The sequence below is a fragment of the Erpetoichthys calabaricus genome, chromosome 8, assembly GCF_900747795.2.
Source record: "Erpetoichthys calabaricus chromosome 8, fErpCal1.3, whole genome shotgun sequence".
NCBI lineage: Eukaryota > Metazoa > Chordata > Cladistia > Polypteriformes > Polypteridae > Erpetoichthys > Erpetoichthys calabaricus.
The window spans coordinates 5,164,099-5,188,049 of NC_041401.2; the positions used below are offsets into that span (position 1 = coordinate 5,164,099).

Below are 23,951 nucleotides of genomic sequence, written 5' to 3' on the forward strand. Positions count from 1 at the left end.
ACCAGATTAATGAGAGCAACTCTGATCTTTGCAGTTCAATATCTCTACCCCTACTCTGAGCGCCCCCTTCATGAGGTGTTGGATTGGATTAGAAATGTGACATTCAGTGAGCCTTCTAATTGTTCCTACCCGTTTTAAAGCAGGATTCACTCTTGGTTGTGTCCAGACGTACATATTATACTGTATATCAGTGAGACATCTTCGGTAGTGCGCCTTTGTGCACAGTATATACTGTAGGCCCTGTAGTGATGGTTAGGATATCACCAAGATACACTTAGCCAAGTGCACAACTCTCTCCAGTGCTGTGTGGACCGTTTTTTTTTTTTTTGAGCCGTTTCCTTGGCAGGCAGCGATGTTTCCTGCCAGTATGCGTTCTAAAGCCATGTGGTTGAAAGACTTCAAGACTCATCTTGATGCTCTGAATTTCTGCTGCAGTCCGAGATGATAAAGGCGCTGCCTTGTCTTTCTTGTCAGAATATCTGTGTGTGTGGACCATCCTAAGTCACTCCTGATGTTGATGCCCAGGTATTTGAAACACTCGACTGCCTCCACTCCTGGACCGTAAAGGAAGAGAGGTGTAAACTCAGGTCTTTTTGAACTTCAACTGCTAATTAACAAGTGTTTTAATTAAGAACAAGCGCTCAATAGACTGAAGTATAAAACCCAAATTCTCATAGGCTACCTTTGATCAAAGTACGTGACAGAAGCAATTGACATGCACAGAGCCGGAATTCTGACATGTTTACATTTACATTTATTTACTTGGCAGACGCCTTTATCCAAAGTGACTTACAAAACAGGCAAACATGTTAAGTGATATCACTTGACACTGGAAAGCTGCAAAGATGCTTACATATAAGCGAATAGCATCTAAATAACTTCAAATATAAGCGGTTAAAAATGGCAACCAGATTTTCAATTCTGACAACCAAAAGTTGATGCCTGGTTGCCAAACGCAAGAACCACTTTTAAGTGGTTGTGTCAAGCCCTGGTTGAAGACACCCCATGAATGGAACACAATTTAAACTGCTTATCTGGCTTAACGTTTACCTCTCCTTCCAAAATCTTTTTGAAATGTATATACTTACTGAGTACATCCTCTTGGTTGTACTCGTCTTCCAAAGGCAGCATATGAGTGATCTGATCTTCCTCCTCCACCAGATCCAGACCTTCAGCAATAACCGGATGATCCTTAAAACCGTCTTTCCGAATGGCAAACATAACTTCTATCATGTATTGGACCCGCTTGTCAATTTCGGAACCATGTAGAATATTTCGAAGCCTTTCAAATATAGCTGTGGGGAAAAAGAAAAACGTTTTTAAAAAATTCAGTAACAATACACCTGTAAGAGCCAATCTTAGAAATTTAAAGATTAAAAAAGAATTTTTTGAAAAAAAATCAGTAACAATGCATCTGTAAGTGCCAATCTTAGAAAATTAAAGCTCAAAAAAGAAAAACTTTTTTTTTTTTAAATTCAGTAACGATACATCTGTAAGAGCCAATCTAAGAAAAGTAAAGCTTAAAAAAGAAAAAAAATAAGAATTCAGTAACAATACATCTGTAAGGGCAATCTTAAAAATTAAATCTTAAAAAAGAAAAACCTTTTTTAAAATTCAGTAACAATACATCTGTAAGTACCAATCTTAGAAAATAAAACCTTAAAAAATAAAAACTTTTTTTTTTTAATTCAGTAACGATACATCTGTAAGAGCCAATCTTAAAAAATTAAAGCTTAAAAAAATAAAAAAAAAAATTAAGAATTCAGTAACAATACATCTGAAAGGGCAATCTTAAAAAATGAAATCTTAAAAAAGAAAAACCTTTTTTAAAATTCAGTAACAATACATCTGTAAGTGCCAATCTTAGAAAATAAAACCTTAAAAAAGAAAAACTTTTTTTTTTTAATTCAGTAACGATACATCTGTAAGAGCCAATCTTAAAAAATTAAAGCTTAAAAAAAAAGAAAAAAAAAATTAAGAATTCAGTAACAATACATCTGAAAGGGCAATCTTAAAAAATTAAATCTTAAAAAAAAAAACCTTTTTAAAAATTCAGTAGCGATACATCTGTAAGGGCAATCTTAAAAAATTGAATCTTAAAAAAGAAAAACCTTTTTAAAAATTCAGTAGCGAAACATCTGTAAGGGCAATCTTAAAAAAATAAATCTTAAAAAAGAAAAACTTTAAAAAATTCAGTAACAATACATCTGTAAGAGCCAATCTTAGAAAATTAAAGCTTAAAAGAGAAAAAAAAATTTAAGAATTCAGTAACAATATATCTGTAAGGGCAATCTTTAAAAATTAAATCTTAAAAAAGAAAAACCTTTTTAAAAATTCAGTAGCGATACATCTGTAAGAGCCAATCTTAAAAAATTGAAACTTAAAGTTAAATTCATCTAAGTGTTTGCATAATTTGAATAGAATGTGATTTTCTCATAGCTACAGATTATGGTCTAGCCTTTTACCCCCCTTCTTGGCTATACTGGTAACACAGAGTGTGACTTAAGCCAGTTGGAAATAGTCTCATTACTAGCATGGACTGTTGGTCACATTTGCAGTTTGCAAATGGGATCAGCATACAGATTTCTGACCATTTAATAGTGGTTTGACTGTATGACCAAACTTAGAGAAATGAATACACCTTAAACAGAATTTTTGTTAAACAAGAACTTTTCTTTATTTTAAAATACCAGTCTTTTCTGTATTTTCTGTGTGAACTGTTTTGCTTTGAAGTTTTACTAAAACTTTCAAAACAAAGCTATTTGGTCTGTGGAATGATTTCAACACGTGTCACACTTTTGCCAGAATCCTATGTAGCAAACTAAAAGCTGCAGAACTTAATTTTGGATACATGCAGCTACAACATCTTTAAATGGCTCATGCTTGCCACTCTTCAGTGTACTTGCCATTGATGCCACGAGGAGAAACTTCAGTCAGCTTGAGCCCACACTCCTTGAGAAAACTAATGGCTACTTCCACACTGTCATCTGTGGGTCTCTCCAGAAGTAAAGTCAGCATCTCCAAACACAGCACTTCATGGGCCTGAATAGGGGATAAAAAAAAATGAACACCTTTGTAGTCCCCACACCTAACATTATCTGTGCACCAAAAACATTACTGTCTATGCCTCAACAAACCACTTGGATTTAAGTTACAGATCTGTAAAACTCTTAAGAACCAGAAACAAACCCTTTAGATTGTTTAAACAACATTGTCCACTGGTACCACTGTGCACAATGCAAATTTGAAACTTCCGATGTTAAAAGTTAAATTACAATGGATTGAAAACATATTCAGTCACATCCATTCACTTCCTATACACTTTGTTGTGTTTGAGATTTCATTTTTAATTGATAATTTTTTGACCATTAACCTACACCTACACAAAATAGCACACAATGGACAAAGTGAAGACAAGATTTCCGAAAGGATTCCAAATTCATTAAAAATCAAAAACTGAAATCACCCTTTCCACAAAGCATTCAGACCCATCGTTTGGTACTTTGTAAGAAACCACTTTGGCAGCAATTCCAGCTTTGAGTCTTCTTATGTTGATCTCTACAAGCTTGGCACACCTGGATTTGGGCAGTTGATCCCATTCTTCCCAGCAGATCCTCTAAAGGAGGTCCATTGGATTGGATGAGAAGCACCTGTGAACTGCCATCTTCAGATCTCTGTGGGAGTTAAGTCTGGACTTTGGCTGGCCCATTCAAAGACAATCAGAATTGCCCAAAGCCACTCCAGTGTTGCCTTGACTGTATGCCTTAGGTCACTGTCACACAGAAAGGCGAGCCATCACCCCACTCTGAGGTGGTGTGCACTCTGCTTTCCTGCAAGGACCTCGCTGGACTTGGCAGCATTCATCCTTCCCATAAATCTGTCCCTGCCCCTGAGAAAAATCCACACAGCATGATGCTGCCATCACTACGCTTTACCGGTGTCAGGCTGATGATGACGGGTATTCAACAGACATATGTAGTGTTTGAAGTTCAGTCCAGATAGTTTAACTTTTGTTTCATCAGACCTGAGAATATTTCTTCTCATGTTCTCAGAGTCCTTTAAATGCCTTTTGCTCAAAAAATGCCAACCATCTAGCCACTCTAACACAAATGCCCGACTGATGGAGTACTACTGAGATGGTTGATCTTCCAACAGGTACTTCCGTCTCAGCAGTGGGCTTCTAAAGCTCTTTAAGAGTGACCTTTGTGTTCTTGGTCACCTCTCTGAAGAAGGCCCTTCTTGCCCAGTTAGTTACTTAGCTTGGCTGGATGGCCAACTCTAGGAAGAGTCCTTCTTCCATTTCACAATTACTGAGGCTACTCGGCTCCTGCGAGCATTCAAAGCTTTACAAATGGGTTGATCTACAGTATGCCTCATCACAGTTTGATCGTGGAGATCTACAGAGGGCTCCTTTTTTGCTGTCCTGACATGCAGTGTGAATGGTGGAACCTTCTAAACTCGGGTACATGTGTGCCTTTCTAAGTGATGGCCATTCAGTTCAGTTTGCTACAGAGGGACTCAAATCAAGCTCTAGAAACATCTCAAGGAGAAATAAAGAAAAACAGGAGGCACCTGAGCACAATCTGGAGTGCCACAGAAAAGGGACTGAAATACTTCAAGGAATAAGAGATGGCAATTTTTGATTTTTAATATAAATTTGCAAACCTTTCTGTCGTTATGGGTTATCAAGTGTGGATTAAGTGGCAAACATGGCAATTTTCTCAGTTTAGAATTATATCTACAAAGCAATAACATTGGCAGAAAGTGATGTCTCAAATACTTTCTGAATCCCTTTATGTGCTGCTTTTTAAGGATTACAGTCGATCCTCGATATACGACTGGCCTGACATGCGAACAACGTGCATTTACGACCAAAATTTTTGTTTTCAATTACAACCAACGTCTTGAGTTACGACCCGAATGCGGTCACGTGTATCCGCTTGTGCGATTTTAAACAAACAGCCAAGAGCACTCATAAGCGTCAGTTGGAGCCCAGATAAGTGTGTTTGTGGACATAATTTTGGGCAATGCAGTGATTTATATAATTTATTTCGATAATTGCTATCAAAATGGCCCCAAAAAAGCTAGAAAAGAAGCTAAGGAAGGAGGAGAAGGTAACAAAGGTAAAGAAAGCGATCACAATCGAAATGGAGAAGGAAATCATGCGGAAATATGTGAGTGGCATCCTGAAAAAATGGACGGAGCTACAAACATTGGTAGAGAAGGCCCACCCAGACAGAGAAAAAGCTAATCGTTGCATTAACTTGCTTACTGACAATGTCATGTCATACTAAAGAACTGTGTTGAAGAGAAAAAAGAAACAGACAACCTTAGATCAGTTTTTATTCCAGAAAAGGTTGAGACCTAGTGAGCGAGAAGCAGGTCCTAGTGGGCTACAGCCTCTCCCAAGGAGAGAAAGGACACCAGAGAGCCAGAGTCCTGATGTTCTTATGGAAAGGGGCTCTCCTTCCAAGCAATAACCAGCTTCCATTTCATTCTCCTCCTCCTCCCTTCCTGCAAGCCAAAGATGTCAACTTAAATGGTGAGTACAGAATGGAATTGTTGTTTCTGGTAGGCTAGGCACTTTCATAACTTTTTGGTTAGTACATTGGAAAAATTATTGGTGTTTTTGGTAAGTTACGCACATTATACAACCCTTTTTTATTATGAAAAGGTTAAGTAAGTGTTGCTGTGGGAGGTTCGGAATGCATTATGGGTATTTCCATTATTTCTTATGGGAAAAATAGTCTTGACTTACAACCAGCCCTCGTGAGCGAATTGAGTTCATAAGTCAAGGGTCCACTGTATCTCCTTGACTGCCTGTTTGGATTCACTTTACTGTGACAGCTTTGGTTGCAAAAAGGAACCATTTTGATTAAGAAGTGTGTCCTACATATAAAAATATTGTGTCTTTCCAAGTCTGTTTAGAAAATGAAAAGGTGGCTTTTTTAACATACGAGTATCTCAGATTCTGACATAGCCCCTCTCTCTGTAATGTCCATTAATGGCACGGTAGATGAAGGATGTGACTTGAGGAACAGAGATGTATTACGACGAACAAATTAAATAATCTGCAAGCAACGATAAACGTGTCAAGAACCACATCTCAAGCTGAAGGTACACCTCATCTGTGGCACTGCCGTCACCTCCCACCTATTTGCAGTTTTGTGTGTAGTTTTGGTCTCCAGGCTACAAAAAAGACTTAGCGGCACTAGAAAAAGTCTAGAAAAGAGTAACCAGGCTCACTCCAGGACTGCAGGGGATGAGAAATGAGGAAAGATTAAAAGAGCTGAGCCTTTACAGATGAAGCAAACGGAGATGAAGTGGAGACCTGACTGAAGTGCTTAAAATTATGAAGAGAATGAGTCCGGTGGATCGAGACAGTGACTTTAAAATGAGTTCATCAAGAACACAGGGACACAGTTGGAAACTTGTGAAGGGGAAATTTCGCACAAACATTAGGAAGTTTTTCTTCACACAGAGAACTAGACACTTGGAATAAGAGACCAAGTAGTGTGGTAGGCAGCAGGACATTAGGGACTTTCAAAACTCAACTAGACATTTTTTAGAAAAATTAAATGGACTGGCAACCTTTGTTGTTTTGAGTGGCCTGTTCTTGTCCAGAATGTTCTAATACTATAATTCTTTCTGGGGTTTAAGAGGACAATCCTGCTTTGCAAATCCTCAGACTTAGACTATTAATTGCATGAACAATGCATAACAATGTCTAGTAGGCATGAAGAGCACTTCACAGTACTGTACAACACATGCAGACACAAATGACTACGTGCCACCTATTAACAAAAGGGCAGTGGTGTGACCTCCACTGTACTGTAGTGCCACCAAGGTGCACCACTTGATCACAAAACTATCTTTAATACAGTGAATTATTGTCTTTAAAAATGGATTCTTCTTGAGCTTTCTTTTTTCAATTTCAAGTGTGTATGCTGGTTTACTTATAATAACAAAGAGTGGACAAACTGGTAGACTAGACGTCCAGGACAACAGTTTTTAATTTGGGGCAACCAAGCTAACAAAAACTTAAAAATCCCATCAGGCTACCACAGGTTCCAGATCTTTGGTCCATGCAATATTTTCCTAATCAAAAACCATAGAGACAATTCTTTATATGATCGATCTTAAATATGGAACGCTGTCATAACCTCTGTTTAAGGTCTGGTTTATACCTGGGTAATGATTCCTACTGGCCTAGATATGCCATCGTGCCAAATTGCAGGTTTTTAGCCAAACAGGAAATATATATATGCATACATACACTACCAGTCAAACGTTTTAGAGCACCTCAGTTTTTCCAGGTTTTCTTCAATTTTTATCACTTGAAATGCAATGAATGACCTAAAATGGTGAAAAGGTACGAAGTAAACTACCAGAGGTTTAAATTTAAAGTTTAGGTGAACAAAAATGAAAAATAGGAAATTTCAGAATATTATAAATGGGCCATGTCCACAAAACAACTAATGGGTCACAACATACAGACGTTCTGCAGCAATTAAAGTAAATGAAGCCTTGGAAGTTGAAGCAAACAATTTGCACAGGTGTCCCAACTTCTGCTGAATACTTAAAAAACCCCTCTGTGTGTCTTAAAGCAGAGGTGGAACAGACTGTGTTAGTACACCATCTGAAGTACCACTTGGACAATATAATACTGTAGAATGGCAAAAAAAGGGCAATTAAAACATGAAATGAGACAGAGCAGTATTACACTTAGAGGTGTAGGCCTTTAATTTAGAGCAATTGCAAAAAATATCAAAGTATTGGAAACTGGAAGAAACTGACAGGACGAGACCTGGCAGAGCCAAAGTCACAAGCCAATCAGAAGACAAGTTTTAGGGTCACCAGCTTGCGTGATCACAGGCTCCTCACGGGCACAACGGCTTCAAGCAAACTGGGTACTTTGATGACTCAAAAATCTGAATTAAATTTTGATGAATCAAAAATCTGAATTAAATTTTGTACACTTAATGGTTCCCTGACTTACTTTTTATTTGCCATTGTGTATTTATATTACCTTGATTTCATGAAACATTAAGACATTAAATTGCATGCACTTCCATAAAAACTGAAAAAACTTTTGACCAAAACACTATAATATATATATATATATATATATATATATATATATATATATATATATATACACACACACATATGCACACACAGTGGAACCTCGGTTTGCGAGCATAATTCGTTCCGGAAACATGCTCACAGTCCAAAGCACTCGTATATCAAACTGAATTTCCCCATAAGAAATAATGCAAACTCAGATGATTCGTTCCACAACCCAAAACTATTCATATGAAAATGATTAATACAAAATATAAAGTAAAAATACATAAAACAAATTAACCTGCACTTTATCTTTGAAAAGAATCATGGCTGGTGTGAGTTTCTAAACTCTTGTGGAATTCCATCTAACGGGACGACACACGGAAGAGCGTCCAAAAGCAATCGCAGTCTCCCAGCGCTGTAGCAGTTCACCGTAAAAGCGAATCCGAAAAGATCGCGGACATGCTATAAGCACCTGCCGTCGATGGGTGATACAAAGAACATTATAAATGCGCAGGGCACAGTACTACTTGGCCACGACCCTGCCTGACTGCTGTGTCTGTGTATAGGAGAGCGGCAGATCTCACTACAATAAATAACCGAACTGTTGCTGTTTCAAGCTGAATAAAGCTGGTGTCACTAAAGTACTGAGACTCAGCCTCGTGTTTTGGAGTGCATGACAGGGATTCGCACATCACAGCACACACGCACAGTCACAATGCTGTAGTAAACAGTATACGCTCGTACGGATGTTGACTATATGAGTGAAGCATGCCGACTCAGACCGAGAATAGGAGACGATTGCCCACAATCTCGGAGCGAGAGAGAAAGAGAAGAGCCATCAGCTCAGTTGTGATCACATGACGCTCAGCAGACAAACCGTATACATACTACTCGTACTGCAAGACCTCGCTCGTTTATCAAGTCAAAATTTATTAAAAACTAGCAAAATACCCGCGCTTCGCAGCGGAGAAGTACTGTGTTAAAGAGGTTATGTAAACATATATATATACATAAACATACTGTATATACATAAATATATACATATACACATCCACATATATATACATATATCAACATATATATACACATACCCGCGCTTCGCAGCGGAGAAGTAGTGTGTTAAAGAGGTTATGAAAAAAAAGGAAACATTTTAAAAATAACGTAACATGATTGTCAATGTAATTGTGTTGTCATTGTTATAACTGTTGCTGTCTTTTATATATATATATATATTATATATATATAATATACACACACACATAAACATTTATATACATATATATACATATCTACATATACACATCTACATATATATACACACATACATAAACACACACATAAGACTTACTGAGTGAAACGGGCTTTCATTGACAATCATGTTACGTTATTTTTAAAATGTTTCCTTTTTTTTTCATAACCTCTTTAACACACTACTTCTCCGCTGCGAAGCGCGGGTATTTTGCTAGTATATATATATATATATATATATATATACACACATATACACACATACATGCAGTTTTAATAACACAGAAATCAATATAAACATTAACATCATTATCATATGAGAATATGAAGTAATATATAAGAAGCACATTTCATATAAATATAAATTATTAAACAGTAAAATCTTCTTCTGTAATTTGGTACCGTGGCAATTTGTGTGTCTGTCCAGGATTTTAAATGACCTGTAGCTCGCAAACCGTTTCACCTATACACTTGAAATGTGGTACACATATAGTACGTCACGTCTACTATCCGCTTTATGGGTGATGATTGTTTTAGTCTTTTTATCTTTATTTTATTTTATTGTAGAATCAACTCCTATCTGCGCACAGCAGGGCAGCCGTGGGCGGATGCGTATGGTGTATTCACTCCATGTTATCGTGCATTGCGCTGTCAGTGGTATTTTGATAAAAGAATTTGAACAACATATAAGAAGCGTATAAATTATTAAACAGTAAAACATTAACATTTAAGAAGTAAAGTTACATTAAGTACTACTGCAGTGCCTTCGGGTATACCTCATTTTTTGTTTGCCCATTACATGCTTAAATGTATACATTTTTTGGTGCACCTACCCGAGAACATGTGACATATAACCGAGCGTGGGAGAAGCATGGATTTTAAACACGCGTTGAGTTGATCTGCTGGTGTCCCTCGTGGAATAACTGGTAATGTTTGACTAAAATCTACAGCGAGTAAAACGACATTACCTCCTATTTTTTTTTTTACGATCTCTGAGATCTTGTTTTTTTCGGTTCAAGGCTTCATAAGCTCTTTTATGTTGTATGGTGTACTTATCCCAAACCATCATCTTTGAATGTTGCAAGACTTTCGCCTTGTATGTAGATCGGGGTAATTACATTCATTGCATTCCTAGTCTGAATCACAATCTGATTGTATGGGTGGTTACCTGGCACTGTAGGGTTGCCACCCGTCCTTTAAAATACGGAATCGTGCCGCGTTTGAGAATGAAATTGCGCGTCCCGTTTTGAATCAATACTGGACGGGATTTATCCCGTATTTTTTTTATCATTTTTTTTTTAAAGCAGCGTCTCATGCAAATCATCCCACACGCATTTTATGAAGATGCCTCCTTTCCTACTTTTGATTGGGTAATTCTTGATGTCATCGTTAGTTTGATTGGTGTTTTTAACTGTCCAGTGAGGAGGGCGTGTCTTTTAAGTACAGTCTGCAAAGTGTTGGCACTGAGATGTGGCGTCAGCGCCATACTTGAAGCCCCTAACGTTGCGGTCAGCAAGTCGGCTAACATCCGCCATGTGCCGTCTTTCAGTTGCGAGAAGCAGATCATAGAATGGTTGAAACTGTTGCCCCTAACGTTGCGCCACGGCGTGTGGTTCGTTTATACCTCGTGTCTTCTCATTAAACTTTTATCTCGCGAATATGTTATTGCAATCCGCAGCGGGAGCGTTTCTATAAACTTAATTTAAACTTACGTTTTACACCGTGCTTTCTTTCCCTTATGAACATGCTTGTATGCTTAACTCGCTCCGTTCTCAATTGTTTAATTAATTTTTTGCTCTTAGCTGTTCGCGGCTCTTCCTCCATTTCCCCCTACTTCGTTCTTTTATCTCGCGAATATGTTATTGCAATCCTTAACGGGAGCGTTTCAATAAACTGATTGAAAATAGTTTTGCATTTACCTTTTTAGTAAAAGGCGAGCTTTTAAGCCTGAGAAATCAGCCCGTAAATGCACATGTTTAATTGCACATGTGTTAATATGTATGCTTACACAGTATTAAAAGACAGTCAAAAATTAACGTCATTTACCTTCGTTCCCGCGTGTGACTCGTGCTGTAAATCTCTTCCTTGTTTTTAGTTCACGTGATTACGTAGGAGGCGTGATGACGCGATACGTGACTCCGCCTCCTCCATTACAGTGTATGGACAAAAAATATGTTCCAGTTATGACCATTACGCTTTGAATTTCGAAATGAAACCTGCCTAACTTTTGTAAGTAAGCTGTAAGGAATGAGCCTGCCAAATTTCAGCCTTCCACCTACACGGGAAGTTGGAGAATTAGTGATGAGTGAGTCAGTGAGTCAGTGAGGGCTTTGCCTTTTATTAGTATAGATTTTAGTTCGTCTTGCAAAACACTCGTAAACCAAGTTACTCGCAAACCGAGGTTCCACTGTATATTGCATTCGTATATATATATATATATATATATATATATATATATATATATATATATATATATATATATATATATATATATATACAGTGGTGTGAAAAACTATTTGCCCCCTTCCTGATTTCTTATTCTTTGTCACACAAAATGTTTCTGATCATCAAACACATTTAACCATTAGTCAAATATAACACAAGTAAACACAAAATGCAGTTTTTAAATGATGTTTTTTATTATTTAGGGAGAAAAAAAAATCCAAACCTACATGGCCCTGTGTGAAAAAGTAATTGCCCCCTTGTTAAAAAATAACCTAACTGTGGTGTATCACACCTGAGTTCAATTTCCGTAGCCACCCCCAGGCCTGATTACTGCCACACCTGTTTCAATCAAGAAATCACTTAAATAGGAGCTGCCTGACACAGAGAAGTAGACCAAAAGCACCTCAAAAGCTAGACATCATGCCAAGATCCAAAGAAATTCAGGAACAAATGAGAACAGAAGTAATTGAGATCTATCAGTCTGGTAAAGGTTATAAAGCCATTTCTAAAGCTTTGGGACTCCAGCGAACCACAGTGAGAGCCATTATCCACAAATGGCAAAAACATGGAACAGTGGTGAACCTTCCCAGGAGTGGCCGGCCGACCAAAATTACCCCAAGAGCGCAGAGACGACTCATCCGAGAGGTCACAAAAGACCCCAGGACAACGTCTAAAGAACTGCAGGCCTCACTTGCCTCAATTAAGGTCAGTGTTCACGACTCCACCATAAGAAAGAGACTGGGCAAAAACGGCCTGCATGGCAGATTTCCAAGACGCAAACCACTGTTAAGCAAAAAGAACATTAGGGCTCGTCTCAATTTTGCTCAGAAACATCTCAATGATTGCCAAGACTTTTGGGGAAATACCTTGTGGACTGATGAGTCAAAAGTTGAACTTTTTGGAAGGCAAATGTCCCGTTACATCTGGCGTAAAAGGAACACAGCATTTCAGAAAAAGAACATCATACCAACAGTAAAATATGGTGGTGGTAGTGTGATGGTCTGGGGTTGTTTTGCTGCTTCAGGACCTGGAAGGCTTGCTGTGATAGATGGAACCATGAATTCTACTGTCTACCAAAAAATCCTGAAGGAGAATGTCCGGCCATCTGTTCGTCAACTCAAGCTGAAGCGATCTTGGGTGCTGCAACAGGACAATGACCCAAAACACACCAGAAAATCCACCTCTGAATGGCTGAAGAAAAACAAAATGAAGACTTTGGAGTGGCCTAGTCAAAGTCCTGACCTGAATCCAATTGAGATGCTATGGCATGACCTTAAAAAGGCGGTTCATGCTAGAAAACCCTCAAATAAAGCTGAATTACAACAATTTTGCAAAGATGAGTGGGCCAAAATTCCTCCAGAGCGCTGTAAAAGACTCATTGCAAGTTATCGCAAACGCTTGATTGCAGTTATTGCTGCTAAGGGTGGCCCAACCAGTTATTAGGTTCAGGGGGCAATTACTTTTTCACACAGGGCCATGTAGGTTTGGATTTTTTTTTCTCCCTAAATAATAAAAACCACCATTTACAAACTGCATTTTGTGTTTACTTGTGTTATATTTGACTAATGGTTAAATGTGTTTGATTATCAGAAACATTTTGTGTGACAAACATGCAAAAGAATAAGAAATCAGGAAGGGGGCAAATAGTTTTTCACACCACTGTATATATATATATATATATATATATATATATATATATATATATATATATATATATATATATATACACACACAACCCGAGTATATGCATACTTATATCCCTAAAAATACTTACAATCATATACAATATGCATTTGAATCTACAGTATATGCTGCACTCTGTGCGTACTTTTCTGCATGTGTGCCTTTTGTTGGTATTGTAGCATTTTCATTGTTCTAAGGATTTATGAAGTTAAGAATATTATTACCTAATGTACATTATGCACCACGAAACATTACCATAAACATGAATTGAGATAATCTACTATTTAACAGAACACTACAGTATGTGTGTGTGTGTGTGTGTGTGTGTGTGTGTGCGTGCGTGTGTGTGTGTGTGTGCGTGCGCACCTGGGCTCTCCAAGCAATCTGATTGGTCACTTTGCCTTTGGTGACAAGATCAAAAGAGGAAGTGCTGGAAAAGAGAGGTTGACACACACACAAGGAGAAGTAAAGGCGTTGATGTCAGGCTGATAGTCACTGCGGACAGGAGGCGAGCCTGAGAAGCAGACATTATGGGAATGCGCTTGAGAGAGGAACGATGAGGCAAGAGAGGTTCAGACACACACAAGGATTCAAAGAAAAAACACACCAGAAACCCTGAGGTCGCACGTTGGGCAAGAGATACCAGATATTTTCACAATTATTCTATTACTTGTTTTCAACGGGAAATGTGGCTAGTTAACAGATAAATGTTCTAAAAAACAGTCCACATTATTTTATATTTTAATGTCTAAAAAAGAGAGTTTAGACTCCGATGAATAACACTAATAATTCTGAGGCAGCAAGAAATTCTTAAGGTGTCTGTGTTACTTCAGAACACAAGTTATGACGCTCACAGAGCTTGTACACACCAGCCAAGAGTTCGTGCTCGAAGTATAACCTCATAAAACATTTCAGTTCATGCACGTGCACAGTTAAAAAAGGCTATAAAATACTTCAAAGCACATGACTAAAACAAATGCATCGGCCCTCTATCTTTAGAGCTCTCTTTTCCAGGTGCTGCCAGTGCCCCCACATATCTCCCCACTCTCAAATATTTCATGAATGACGACTTACCACATTCTGATTGATTAGGTGCGCGACAAATTTGGATGCAGTTAAGCAGAGTTGCTGAAAGAGAAAGGACAGGACGGTTAGAGGATACTGGTATGGACACTCTTCATCATTTCAAAAGAGCTCAGAAACTCCCCAAAAAATACTGACAAATGAGGGGCAGTCAAGGGTCCTAAAGGAAGAAGGTACAACATGACACATTTCAATTTCACTAAGAGACCCATGCTCAGAATATTTTTACTTAAAAGAAGCACACTGTGATAGCTCAGTTCATAAATATTAAAAAACGTCTGGGAGAGAATTCCACAAACAATGGACAAAGCTGGTTATGAAAAGAACAAGGTACAATTTAGGAAACAGGCCCCAAATTGAATGTGAAAAACTCTTTATTTCATTGCGCTGCACTATTTACCTTGTCATTTCTTCTGTATCCTTTTCGGAAATTAAGAATTAACCTCTTGAGAATAAGCTCTCCTATCTGCGGAAACTTGGAGTTGATAATTGCAACAACTGCTGCATAAACGTGTGTGAAGATGGGAGAGGCGCTTTGAGCTTGTAGGACTGATCTGGCCAACAAACCCCTAGAAAAAGTGAAAACAAATGAAAAAAAATGCTTTATAACTGGATGATTAGCAGAAATAAGGCAAAGGTATTTCAAGGGGAGTAAGATGATGAAATACAGTCTTAAATAAGACCAAAGTTCTTTTCTGACAGAAAACACAAACCAACATCTTAACAAAAATATGAAGCAAAGTGTGCTGAATTCATGGAATCTCTAATCTCTCTCTCAAAATAATACACCGCACTCTCAGAGAACCAGGAGTGCACAGTGCTGACCTTTAAACAATCACGTGCAGTGAGTGATGTCCTGCATCGTGCACCTCTGGTCATCCATTTGTTATAACCCCATAATAATAATACACAAACACTGCAAGAAAATGGTGACTTCCATGAAAAACCAACAGGCATAGACAGATAGGAAAGACACTATGTGATAAATTGAAGTAAAAGGCACTATATAACTGACAGACAGAGCTCTATTTGTCCCCAGAGGGGAAATTTGGCTTTTTACAGAAGCTGTTTAAATAAATACATAAACAGATACATAAACAAACATACAGTGGGTATAGAAAAAATATTCCCTTTTTTCTTTTTGCTTTACAGCCTTAAATGAAAACACACAAAAAATATTTCTTCCCAGCTTTACTTACTCAATGCAGCCTTTAACATCCAAGTGAAAGATATCACAGCTACAGTTCAGAAAAATTATAAAAAATCAAAAACAAGACCTACTGAGATTAATAAAGGATCCCCCCCCCCATGTCAATGTCCATATTTTGTTGACCCACCTATTGCTTTAATGACAGCCCTCTCTATCAGCTTTGCACATCTAGATTAAGCCCCCTCAATATTTGCCCCCCACTCTTCTTTATAGTTTAACTGTTCAAGTTCGTTCAAATTGGATGGTGAGTGTTGGTGGTCTGCTATCTTCAGATCTTTCCACAGATTTTCAGTGTGATTTAGGTCTGGGCTCTGACTGGCCACACCAGGACATTCACTTTTTTCTCCTTCAGCCACCGTATGGTCAATTTTGCTGTGTGCTTCGGGTCGTTGTCGTGTTGAGAGGTGAACATTCTGCCCACCTTCAACTTTCTGGCATAGGGTCGCAGGTTTTCCTCCAGAATTTGATGGTATTTTGCCCCATCCATTTTTCCTTCTACCCTAACAAGAGCCCCAGGCCCCCCCACAACAGGATGATGCCCCCTCAATGCTTTACTGTAGGTATGGTGTGTTGTGGATGGTGAGCTGCATTGGTGGACCGTTTGGTATTGAGGCCAAATAGTTTGAGTTTGGTCTCATCTGACCATAAGACCTTTTTCCACTTGGCATCAGAATCTTCAAAGTGCATTCTGGCAAAGCTCAAACGAGCCTTAATGTGGCCTTTCTTGAGAAGTGCGACCCAAACAAGCCACAATTGTGGAGCACTTGTGAAATTGTTGTCACATACACACAATGACCACTCTTTGCCATCAAATCCTGAAACTTCTTCAAAGTGGCCATTGGCCTCTTGGGGGCCTGTCTTACCAGTTTCCTCCTTGCTCTTCCATCCAGTTTGGAGGGACAGCCGGATCCAGGGAGGGTCCTAGTAGTACCAAACACTTGCCAATTCTTTATGATAGACTTTACTGAGCTCCTTGGGATTGATAAAGCATTTGAGATGTTTTTGTCTCCATCTCCTGCCTTATGTCTGTCCGCAACTCTGTCCCGGAGATCTTTTGAAAGTGGCTTGCCACCCATAGTCAGTTGTTTGCTGTCAGTTGCACTACCAAGCAAGGGAATGAATGGTCCAGGAACAGCTTCACTAATCACACAGATTACAATTGATCACAGGTGGAAGGAAGCCAGTAACCGAATGGAAATGGTGGGCACGTACACCTGATTGAGTTTAGCAGGGGGGGGGATCCTTCATTAATTAGTATTTGTTTTTTATTTTTTAAATTCATCTGAACTGTAGCTGTGATATCTTTCACTTGGTTGTTAGAGATTACACTGAGTAAGTAAAGCTTGAAGAAATATTAGTTTGTGCGTTTTCATTTAAGGCTGTAAAGCAAGAAAAATGGGAATATTTCGAAGGGGGAGAATTCTTTTTCTTCTTTATGCTGCCTCCCCAGCACACCACGGTGTAGAAGAGAGCGCTCGCCACAACCGTCTGATAGAACATCTGCAGCATCTTATTGCAGATGTTGAAGGACGCCAGCCTTCTAAGGAAGTATAACCGGCTCTGTCCTTTCTTACACAGAGCATCAGTATTGGCAGTCCAGTCCAGTTTATCATCCAGCTGCACTCCCAGGTATTTATAGGTCTGCACCCTCTGCACACAGTCACCTCTGATAATCACGGGGTCCATGAGGGGACTGGGCCTCCTAAAATCCACCACCAGCTCTTTGGTTTTGCTGGTGTTCAGGTGTAAGTGGTTTGAGTCGCACCATTTAACAAAGTCCTTGATTAGGTCCCTATACTCCTCCTTATATACCCACTGTATATAAGCACACAAAATGGCTGTCCCACTGAGGTACAATACAGGCGTATTGCTGTTGGTATAAGAGAGTCCCAGTTGCATTTCCTGACACACTTCTGATGAATGATTCATTGGCTGAAATTACTCCGGGTTAAGGTGTCACAGAGACGATGTGCAGCATTGTTCATAATGGCCAACAGCTTTGTCTTCACTCTGGCGTCCACTACTACCTCCAGAAGATCCAGAGGGCGTCCCATAACTGAGACAGCCCTTTTAATTAACTTGCTGATTTGGTGGACCTCTGGAGGTTACGTTACTGGCCCAGCACACAACACTGGCTGTCCCAAGAGTTGCTGAAGATGAAGGATATCACTGCTCATGTTAAAGAAACACGGTCCCCTAAGGAAAAAAGTGTCTGCTCTGCCCTTTCATCTGTAGTTCCTCTGTGTGTGTTTATGAGTCCAACCTGTCATTAATGTGGACCTCCAAGTATTTGTAGGAGTGCAGCACCTCAACATCCACTCCATGAATAGTGACTGTTTGTGAAATATTTACAATGACAAAGTCAAGGTTGAGACAAAAAAGGAAAGAAATTCTACTCAACAAACTCTGAGGTGCACAAATATCCTTAACAAAATGGTGAAAAGGGAGGAAAAAATTAGAAAATTACAGTAAATCCATTTCCAATTTGTGGTCATGCACAGCAGAAAAAAAAATTCTAAGAGGCCTATCATGGAGCAGCAAAACACAAGATCGAGCCCTCAGGTGTTCGGGGCTGTACGTGTGCGACACTAAGAGGATCATTTGGGTGTCTATCGAGTTCTGAGAGGCATGGGTAAGCCATTGAACCCAGTTAGTAATGGGGATGGGCCTGTTCCCCATGAACCACGAATTCCCATTAAGTGCAGGCCATAAGCTCACATTGATCAAGTCCCTGCCGTTTGTACACACAGTCCTACACTACTACTGACTGCATGGTTTAGTGAGGTCCTCGGATCGGCCAAGCTGCAGTAGGTCATGGCATCAGGCTGAGCGCCTAGAAGTTGACTGAACTTGACTGCGCAGGAAATAAAAGTCATAACAAAATTTCTATAGATTAACCTCCGAGAAGATCCTTAGCAAGTGATGAAGGGTGAGAGTGGAGGGCCAGCTCAATCAACGCCAAGTTTATGTCCCACTTTTGCCACAGGATCATTGCTTTAGTAGTTGCATTTCCCATATCTGCTGTGTTCTTCAGAAACATAACCTCCATGAATAACAAGAACTGACTACTCTCATATCATAACACCCTGAGAAGAATCCTTACCTTCCTCTGATGATGTTTTCTTGAAGGAGTTCATTGATGATGTTTCCTATGTTGGACACGTTGACTTTATTGATGAGACCATTTATGGATTTCTTCAAGGCCTCCCAACTCATTCTTTGATACGCCAGGCTAAAAGAGGCGAAACACAAAATGAAGAGTTTATTTGTCTCAGTAATGACTGGCATTTTGAAAACCATTACTTCTTATAAACATGTTTATGAACACTTTCGGTTATGTGATTAGTCGGACTCACACATCCCTCTTTACTGCTAGATTCTTTTATGAGACACCAACATGAGTGAGACGCACCAGCACTACTGCCTAGGAATAGAGTTAACTGTCAGACACGTCTGAGTAGGGGGCATTTCCAGGGCTCTTTTGAGAATGTTATGCGCACTTTAGAGGGCACACTTGATAACTCCCTGCCCCTTTTCATCTGTAGGCATGATAAAGTGCCACTGATACAGCAGTGACATCCCTTCCTGTTCAAACACAGTACCCCGCTTCTTTTAGCTCCAATTGTATGCAAAGACAAGACAACCTGGAAGTTGGCATTCAACTGACAACCCACCTCTGTGAGAGGCACAACTCCTCAACTGAAGTGCTTGTATTTATCAATGGGCCCTAATGATCCACCATTACTTATTTTATTCCCTTTCATTCTTTTTTTGATTTTCCATCTACTAAACGAGGATTGTAGTGGAGACTCTCCCAGCATTTCTCTTGCATTACATAACATACCTTCTACGTGGGACATGATAAAACACAATAAAAAAAAAAGAAAATAATTAAAATAAAACGTACGTAACTGAAAACACAAAAAAAAAAAAAAAGAATTGAGGGAATTGTGTTCAACAAAAAGCTATAGGCGAGGAAACAGGAAAACCACCACAGTAAAAGTGGCATTCTAAAGTCAAATTGAGAATCTCAATGACATCTGAAGAGGTGGACTTTCACAAATATCTAATCCGGAGGTGAGAAGTAATGAGCACCCCATCTATCAGTGGTCATCACTGGCCAATAAACCAAATTAAGGCGACTGAATTTATCATCAACAGTTACACCCTAAACTTTAACACTGAGTTTGATACCACAAGCTTACAGGGCACTGTGCCTGCACTTAGTGAAAGGCGCTATACAAAAATACACTGAACTGAGTTGAACAAGTGGGCTTATGATTTCTGAATGAGTTACAATGGCAGTCCGAGTGTCTCGTTTTTCAACTGGTTATTCTGCGCCCACTTGTATGGCTTTTTCACTTTTCTGTAACTTTAATATTGTTTTTAACTCGGGTTCAGTGCTGGGGCTGCTGCTATTTTTAATATATAAATATATATATATATGATTTGGAAAGGAATGTAAATCACAAGCTGGATAAGTTTGCAGATGATACCAAGATAAGTGCACTGGAAAACAATCAAGAATCTGTTGAATCATCACAGAGGGACTTGGGCATTTGATGAGGTGCCACATGAGAGGGTGGGCATCAAACTAAAAGAAGTGGCAGTTCAGGGTGATGTTTTTAGATGGGTGCAGAATTGGCTCAGACACAGGAAGCAGAGGGTGATGGTGTGAGGAACCTCATCAAGATTGGGTGATGTTAAGAGTGGTGACCAGCAGGGGTCAGTGCTAGGGCTGCTGCTATTTTTAATATATATAAATGATTTAGATAGATAGATAGATAGATAGATAGATACTTAGATAGGAATATAAGGAACAAGCTGGTTAAGTTTGCAGATGATACCAAGATAGGTGGATTAGCAGATCATTTGGAATCCGTTACATCATCACAGAAGGACTTGGATAGCAGACAGGTGTGGGCAGATGAAATTTAATATCAGTAAATGTTACACATAGGAAGTAAAAATGTGAGATTTGAATACACAATGGGAAGTCTGAAAATCGAGAGTCCACCTTATGAGAAGGAATTAGGAGTTGTAGTGGATTTGACACTCTCAACTGCCAGGCAGTGTTCAGAAGTCATTAAGAAGGCTAACAGAATGTCAGGTTATATAGCGCCTTGATGTGTGGAGTACAAGTCACATGAGGTTCTGTTCAAGCTTTATAACACACTGGTGAGGCCTCATCTGGAGTCCTGGGTACAGTTTGGGTCTACAAAATGACATAGCAGCACTCAAAAAAGTCCAGAGAAGAGCAACTTGGCTAATTCCAGGGCTACAGGGGATGAGTTATGAGGAAAGATTAAAAGAGCTGAGCCTTTACAGTTTAAGCAGAAAAAGAGTTAAGAGGAGACCTGACTGAAGTGTTTAAAATTATGAAGGGAATTAGTCCAGTGGATCGAGCCGGTGACTTTAAAATGAGTTCATTAAGAACACAGGCACACAGTTGGAAACTTGTTAAGGGTAAAGTTTGCACAAATATTAAGATGGTTTTCTTTACACAGAGAATCAGAGAGACATGGAATAAGTGACCAAGTAGTGTAATAGCCAGGAGGACTTTAGGGACCTTCAAAACTCAAGAGGAGTTTTAGAAGAATTAAGTGGATGACATTGTGAGCTTTGTCGGGCTGAATGGCCTGTCCTTGTCTCGACTGTCCTAAAGTTTAATTGTATTTCTGTGACCCACCTATCTAGTGACTGTGCTGCTAGACCACACTGTCATTTAACTTTTCTACAAAACTAATGAGGCTTTCTCATTGCAACAGCCTCTCAAGTATCACAACACTGACAATACGAGTTTCAACCAACAATGTCAAAAACACAGCCAGAGAAAACAACTCAGAATGCAACACAGGAAAGAACTGCTTGTGCGAGTCAGGAACTCATCCAAATGAGGGAATAAAATTACAAACAGTGAAAAAGCAAGTGACAAGCAAAAACAATTTGATTTTTTGTAGTCTTATATGCCTTCTTTCAGTTTAGTGCCAACCACATCCCTGAATAAGTGCCATGGATTCAGAAACGTTTCAGACCTTTGACATTCCTCACATTTTGTGAAGTTGCAGCCTTTTGCTAAAAATCATTTTAATTCATTTTTTTTTTCCTCGTCAAGCAACACTTAATAGCCCAGAGTTTGGCAAAGTGAAAACAGCATTTTAGACGTTTTGCAAATTTATTAAAAAATAAGAAGCACTGCAGTCGCTCTGCTAAATTTGTCCTGGTGCCTACAGAAGAATATACTTGGACAACATTAAATGAATAAATAAGTAAGTTAACAAATAAATGAATTGTGAAATGTGACAATCGATAAATAAAAACAGAACAATATGCAAGCATAAGTAATGAAATGTGTTATGTGTTGAATCGTTTCTTCATTTATTTATATCAGTGACACAAACGCAGTATGAAATGCGTCACGAATCGGAATTAGAACTGACATTATCGACGAGGTACACTAAGAATTTGTATTGATAGCACTGGTACAACATACAAGAACATTGAAAAATACAATAGATAAATATTAGAAGAAAAATATAGAGTGATAAAATGTGATGCAGCATACAAAGGCAATACATAAAATACAGAGATAGTAGGATTAAAATGTGGAGGGCAGTCTAGCGCGCAGGTCTACACCAAGGCTGAGCAGAAGCTTAGGCCTGACTGGCTGCACCTGTTCGGGTGGCGTGTTGTTTTATGGTTTCACCGCACAAAGGTGTTTACCGGAGAGAAGACTTTGGAACAGGTGACACCCTGGGTGAGTCGGATCAGCAATGATCTCCGCGGCCCCCTTCCTTACCCTAAAGTCGCACAGGACCTTGACTGGCAGGAGGGAAGTCACCGCCTATAATTCTTTCACAGGTTTTGAAGATGCGCTGCAGCTTGACCATAGCCTGAGTAGAGGCAACACCAAACCAGACAGTTACACAGAGGAGGTCAGAATGGACACCAGGATGGCTATGTAGAATTGCTTGGAGGAGCTTGAATTTCCTCAGCTGGTGTCTGATGGGCCTTCTTAATAACACACGTGATGCTGTTGTTTCACTTAAGGTTTTGTGACAACACTGTGCCCAGAAACTTCAATGACTCTGTCGTCCCAATGGCCGAGCCATTAACAGCAAGTGATAGGTGAGCAGGTGACGGTTTCCAGAAATCTATGGTCACATATATATGTTGACTAATCGCTTGGTGTTTCGCTCTATTTCAAGACATTGCCAGGTTAGAACCCGCTGTTAACTAATACAAGTCGCACAAGTCATTCTCCAGTTTTGATCATTGACATTCTTCAATGATCTTGTTTAAAATCTTTTATTTTGTGATGTGGGATAGTTTTCAGTAATATGTCTATTCTATTCATATCGAGGTAATAATAATAGTAATAATACATTCAGCCTTCGCAAGGAAAAATCTATTATTCATTTCAAACTCATTTCTTCAATGAGTATTCTTCATTTTCTTGTATGTAACTTCTACTGCCTTGTTAATGTGTTTATTGATTTGTAAAGTGTTCTTGAGTGTATGAAAGGTGCTACATAAATAAAATTTATTATTAACCTATTTTATTTACATAGTGCATTTCCAATAACAATCAATTAGGATAAGCAGTGACTTTACAAATTACAAAAATGTCAGTTGTACTCCAATTTAGATCATTAGTGTGTGTAAGATTATTCTGCAATATCAAAATATCTTCCACACAAAAATTGTACATTGTAAAGTTCCAGATGCCTCATTGCTTGATTTGTATTAAAATTCTCACTCATCCCGTTTGCCACCTTCTCAGGTGTACCCTTGTTACATTTTTTATTTTATCAGTGCCTAATCTGTACCTTGTATCCACAAAGGCATACCACTCTGCCCCAAACACCGTAAGCACAACTCAATTCAAGGTTCAAATAAAGGATCTGATTTGTCATAAACAGAACACCAGCAAAATACAATACACAATTCTCCTTCCATTTCTGACAGAACGTTGCCCACTACCTCCCTACTCTGACTTGTTTAAGTGAAGCGGTGGGCTCTCTTTTAAATTCAATTCAGGAACTGCTTCCGGTCCCCTGCAGAAGTCATTCGGAGCACTTCCGGGTTATGTGGAAACCAGGGCAGTCCTACCCTGCTAGCGCCCTCTGGTGGTATCCATAGACCCCAACACGGCTGCGTTTCCAGACTCCCAACTATCTTGACACCCTGTAAGGGTCTTAAAATGGTCACT

The 23,951-nt window shown here is 39.1% G+C and overlaps 1 protein-coding gene across 2 annotated transcripts in view; it reads right to left on the reverse strand.

The window, feature by feature from the left end:
* Positions 1-23,951, reverse strand: part of cwc22 (CWC22 spliceosome associated protein homolog) — a 279,770-nt gene that overhangs the window by 164,584 nt on the left and 91,235 nt on the right. For both annotated transcript variants that reach the window (XM_051930614.1, XM_028806203.2), the window contains exons 7-11: positions 18,843-18,971; positions 14,930-15,098; positions 14,521-14,574; positions 2,907-3,042; positions 1,089-1,295 (exon numbers count right to left, since the gene is read on the reverse strand). In XM_051930614.1, the coding sequence (XP_051786574.1) occupies positions 1,089-1,295; positions 2,907-3,042; positions 14,521-14,574; positions 14,930-15,098; positions 18,843-18,971 (695 nt within the window). The remainder of the gene's footprint in view (positions 1-1,088; positions 1,296-2,906; positions 3,043-14,520; positions 14,575-14,929; positions 15,099-18,842; positions 18,972-23,951) is intronic.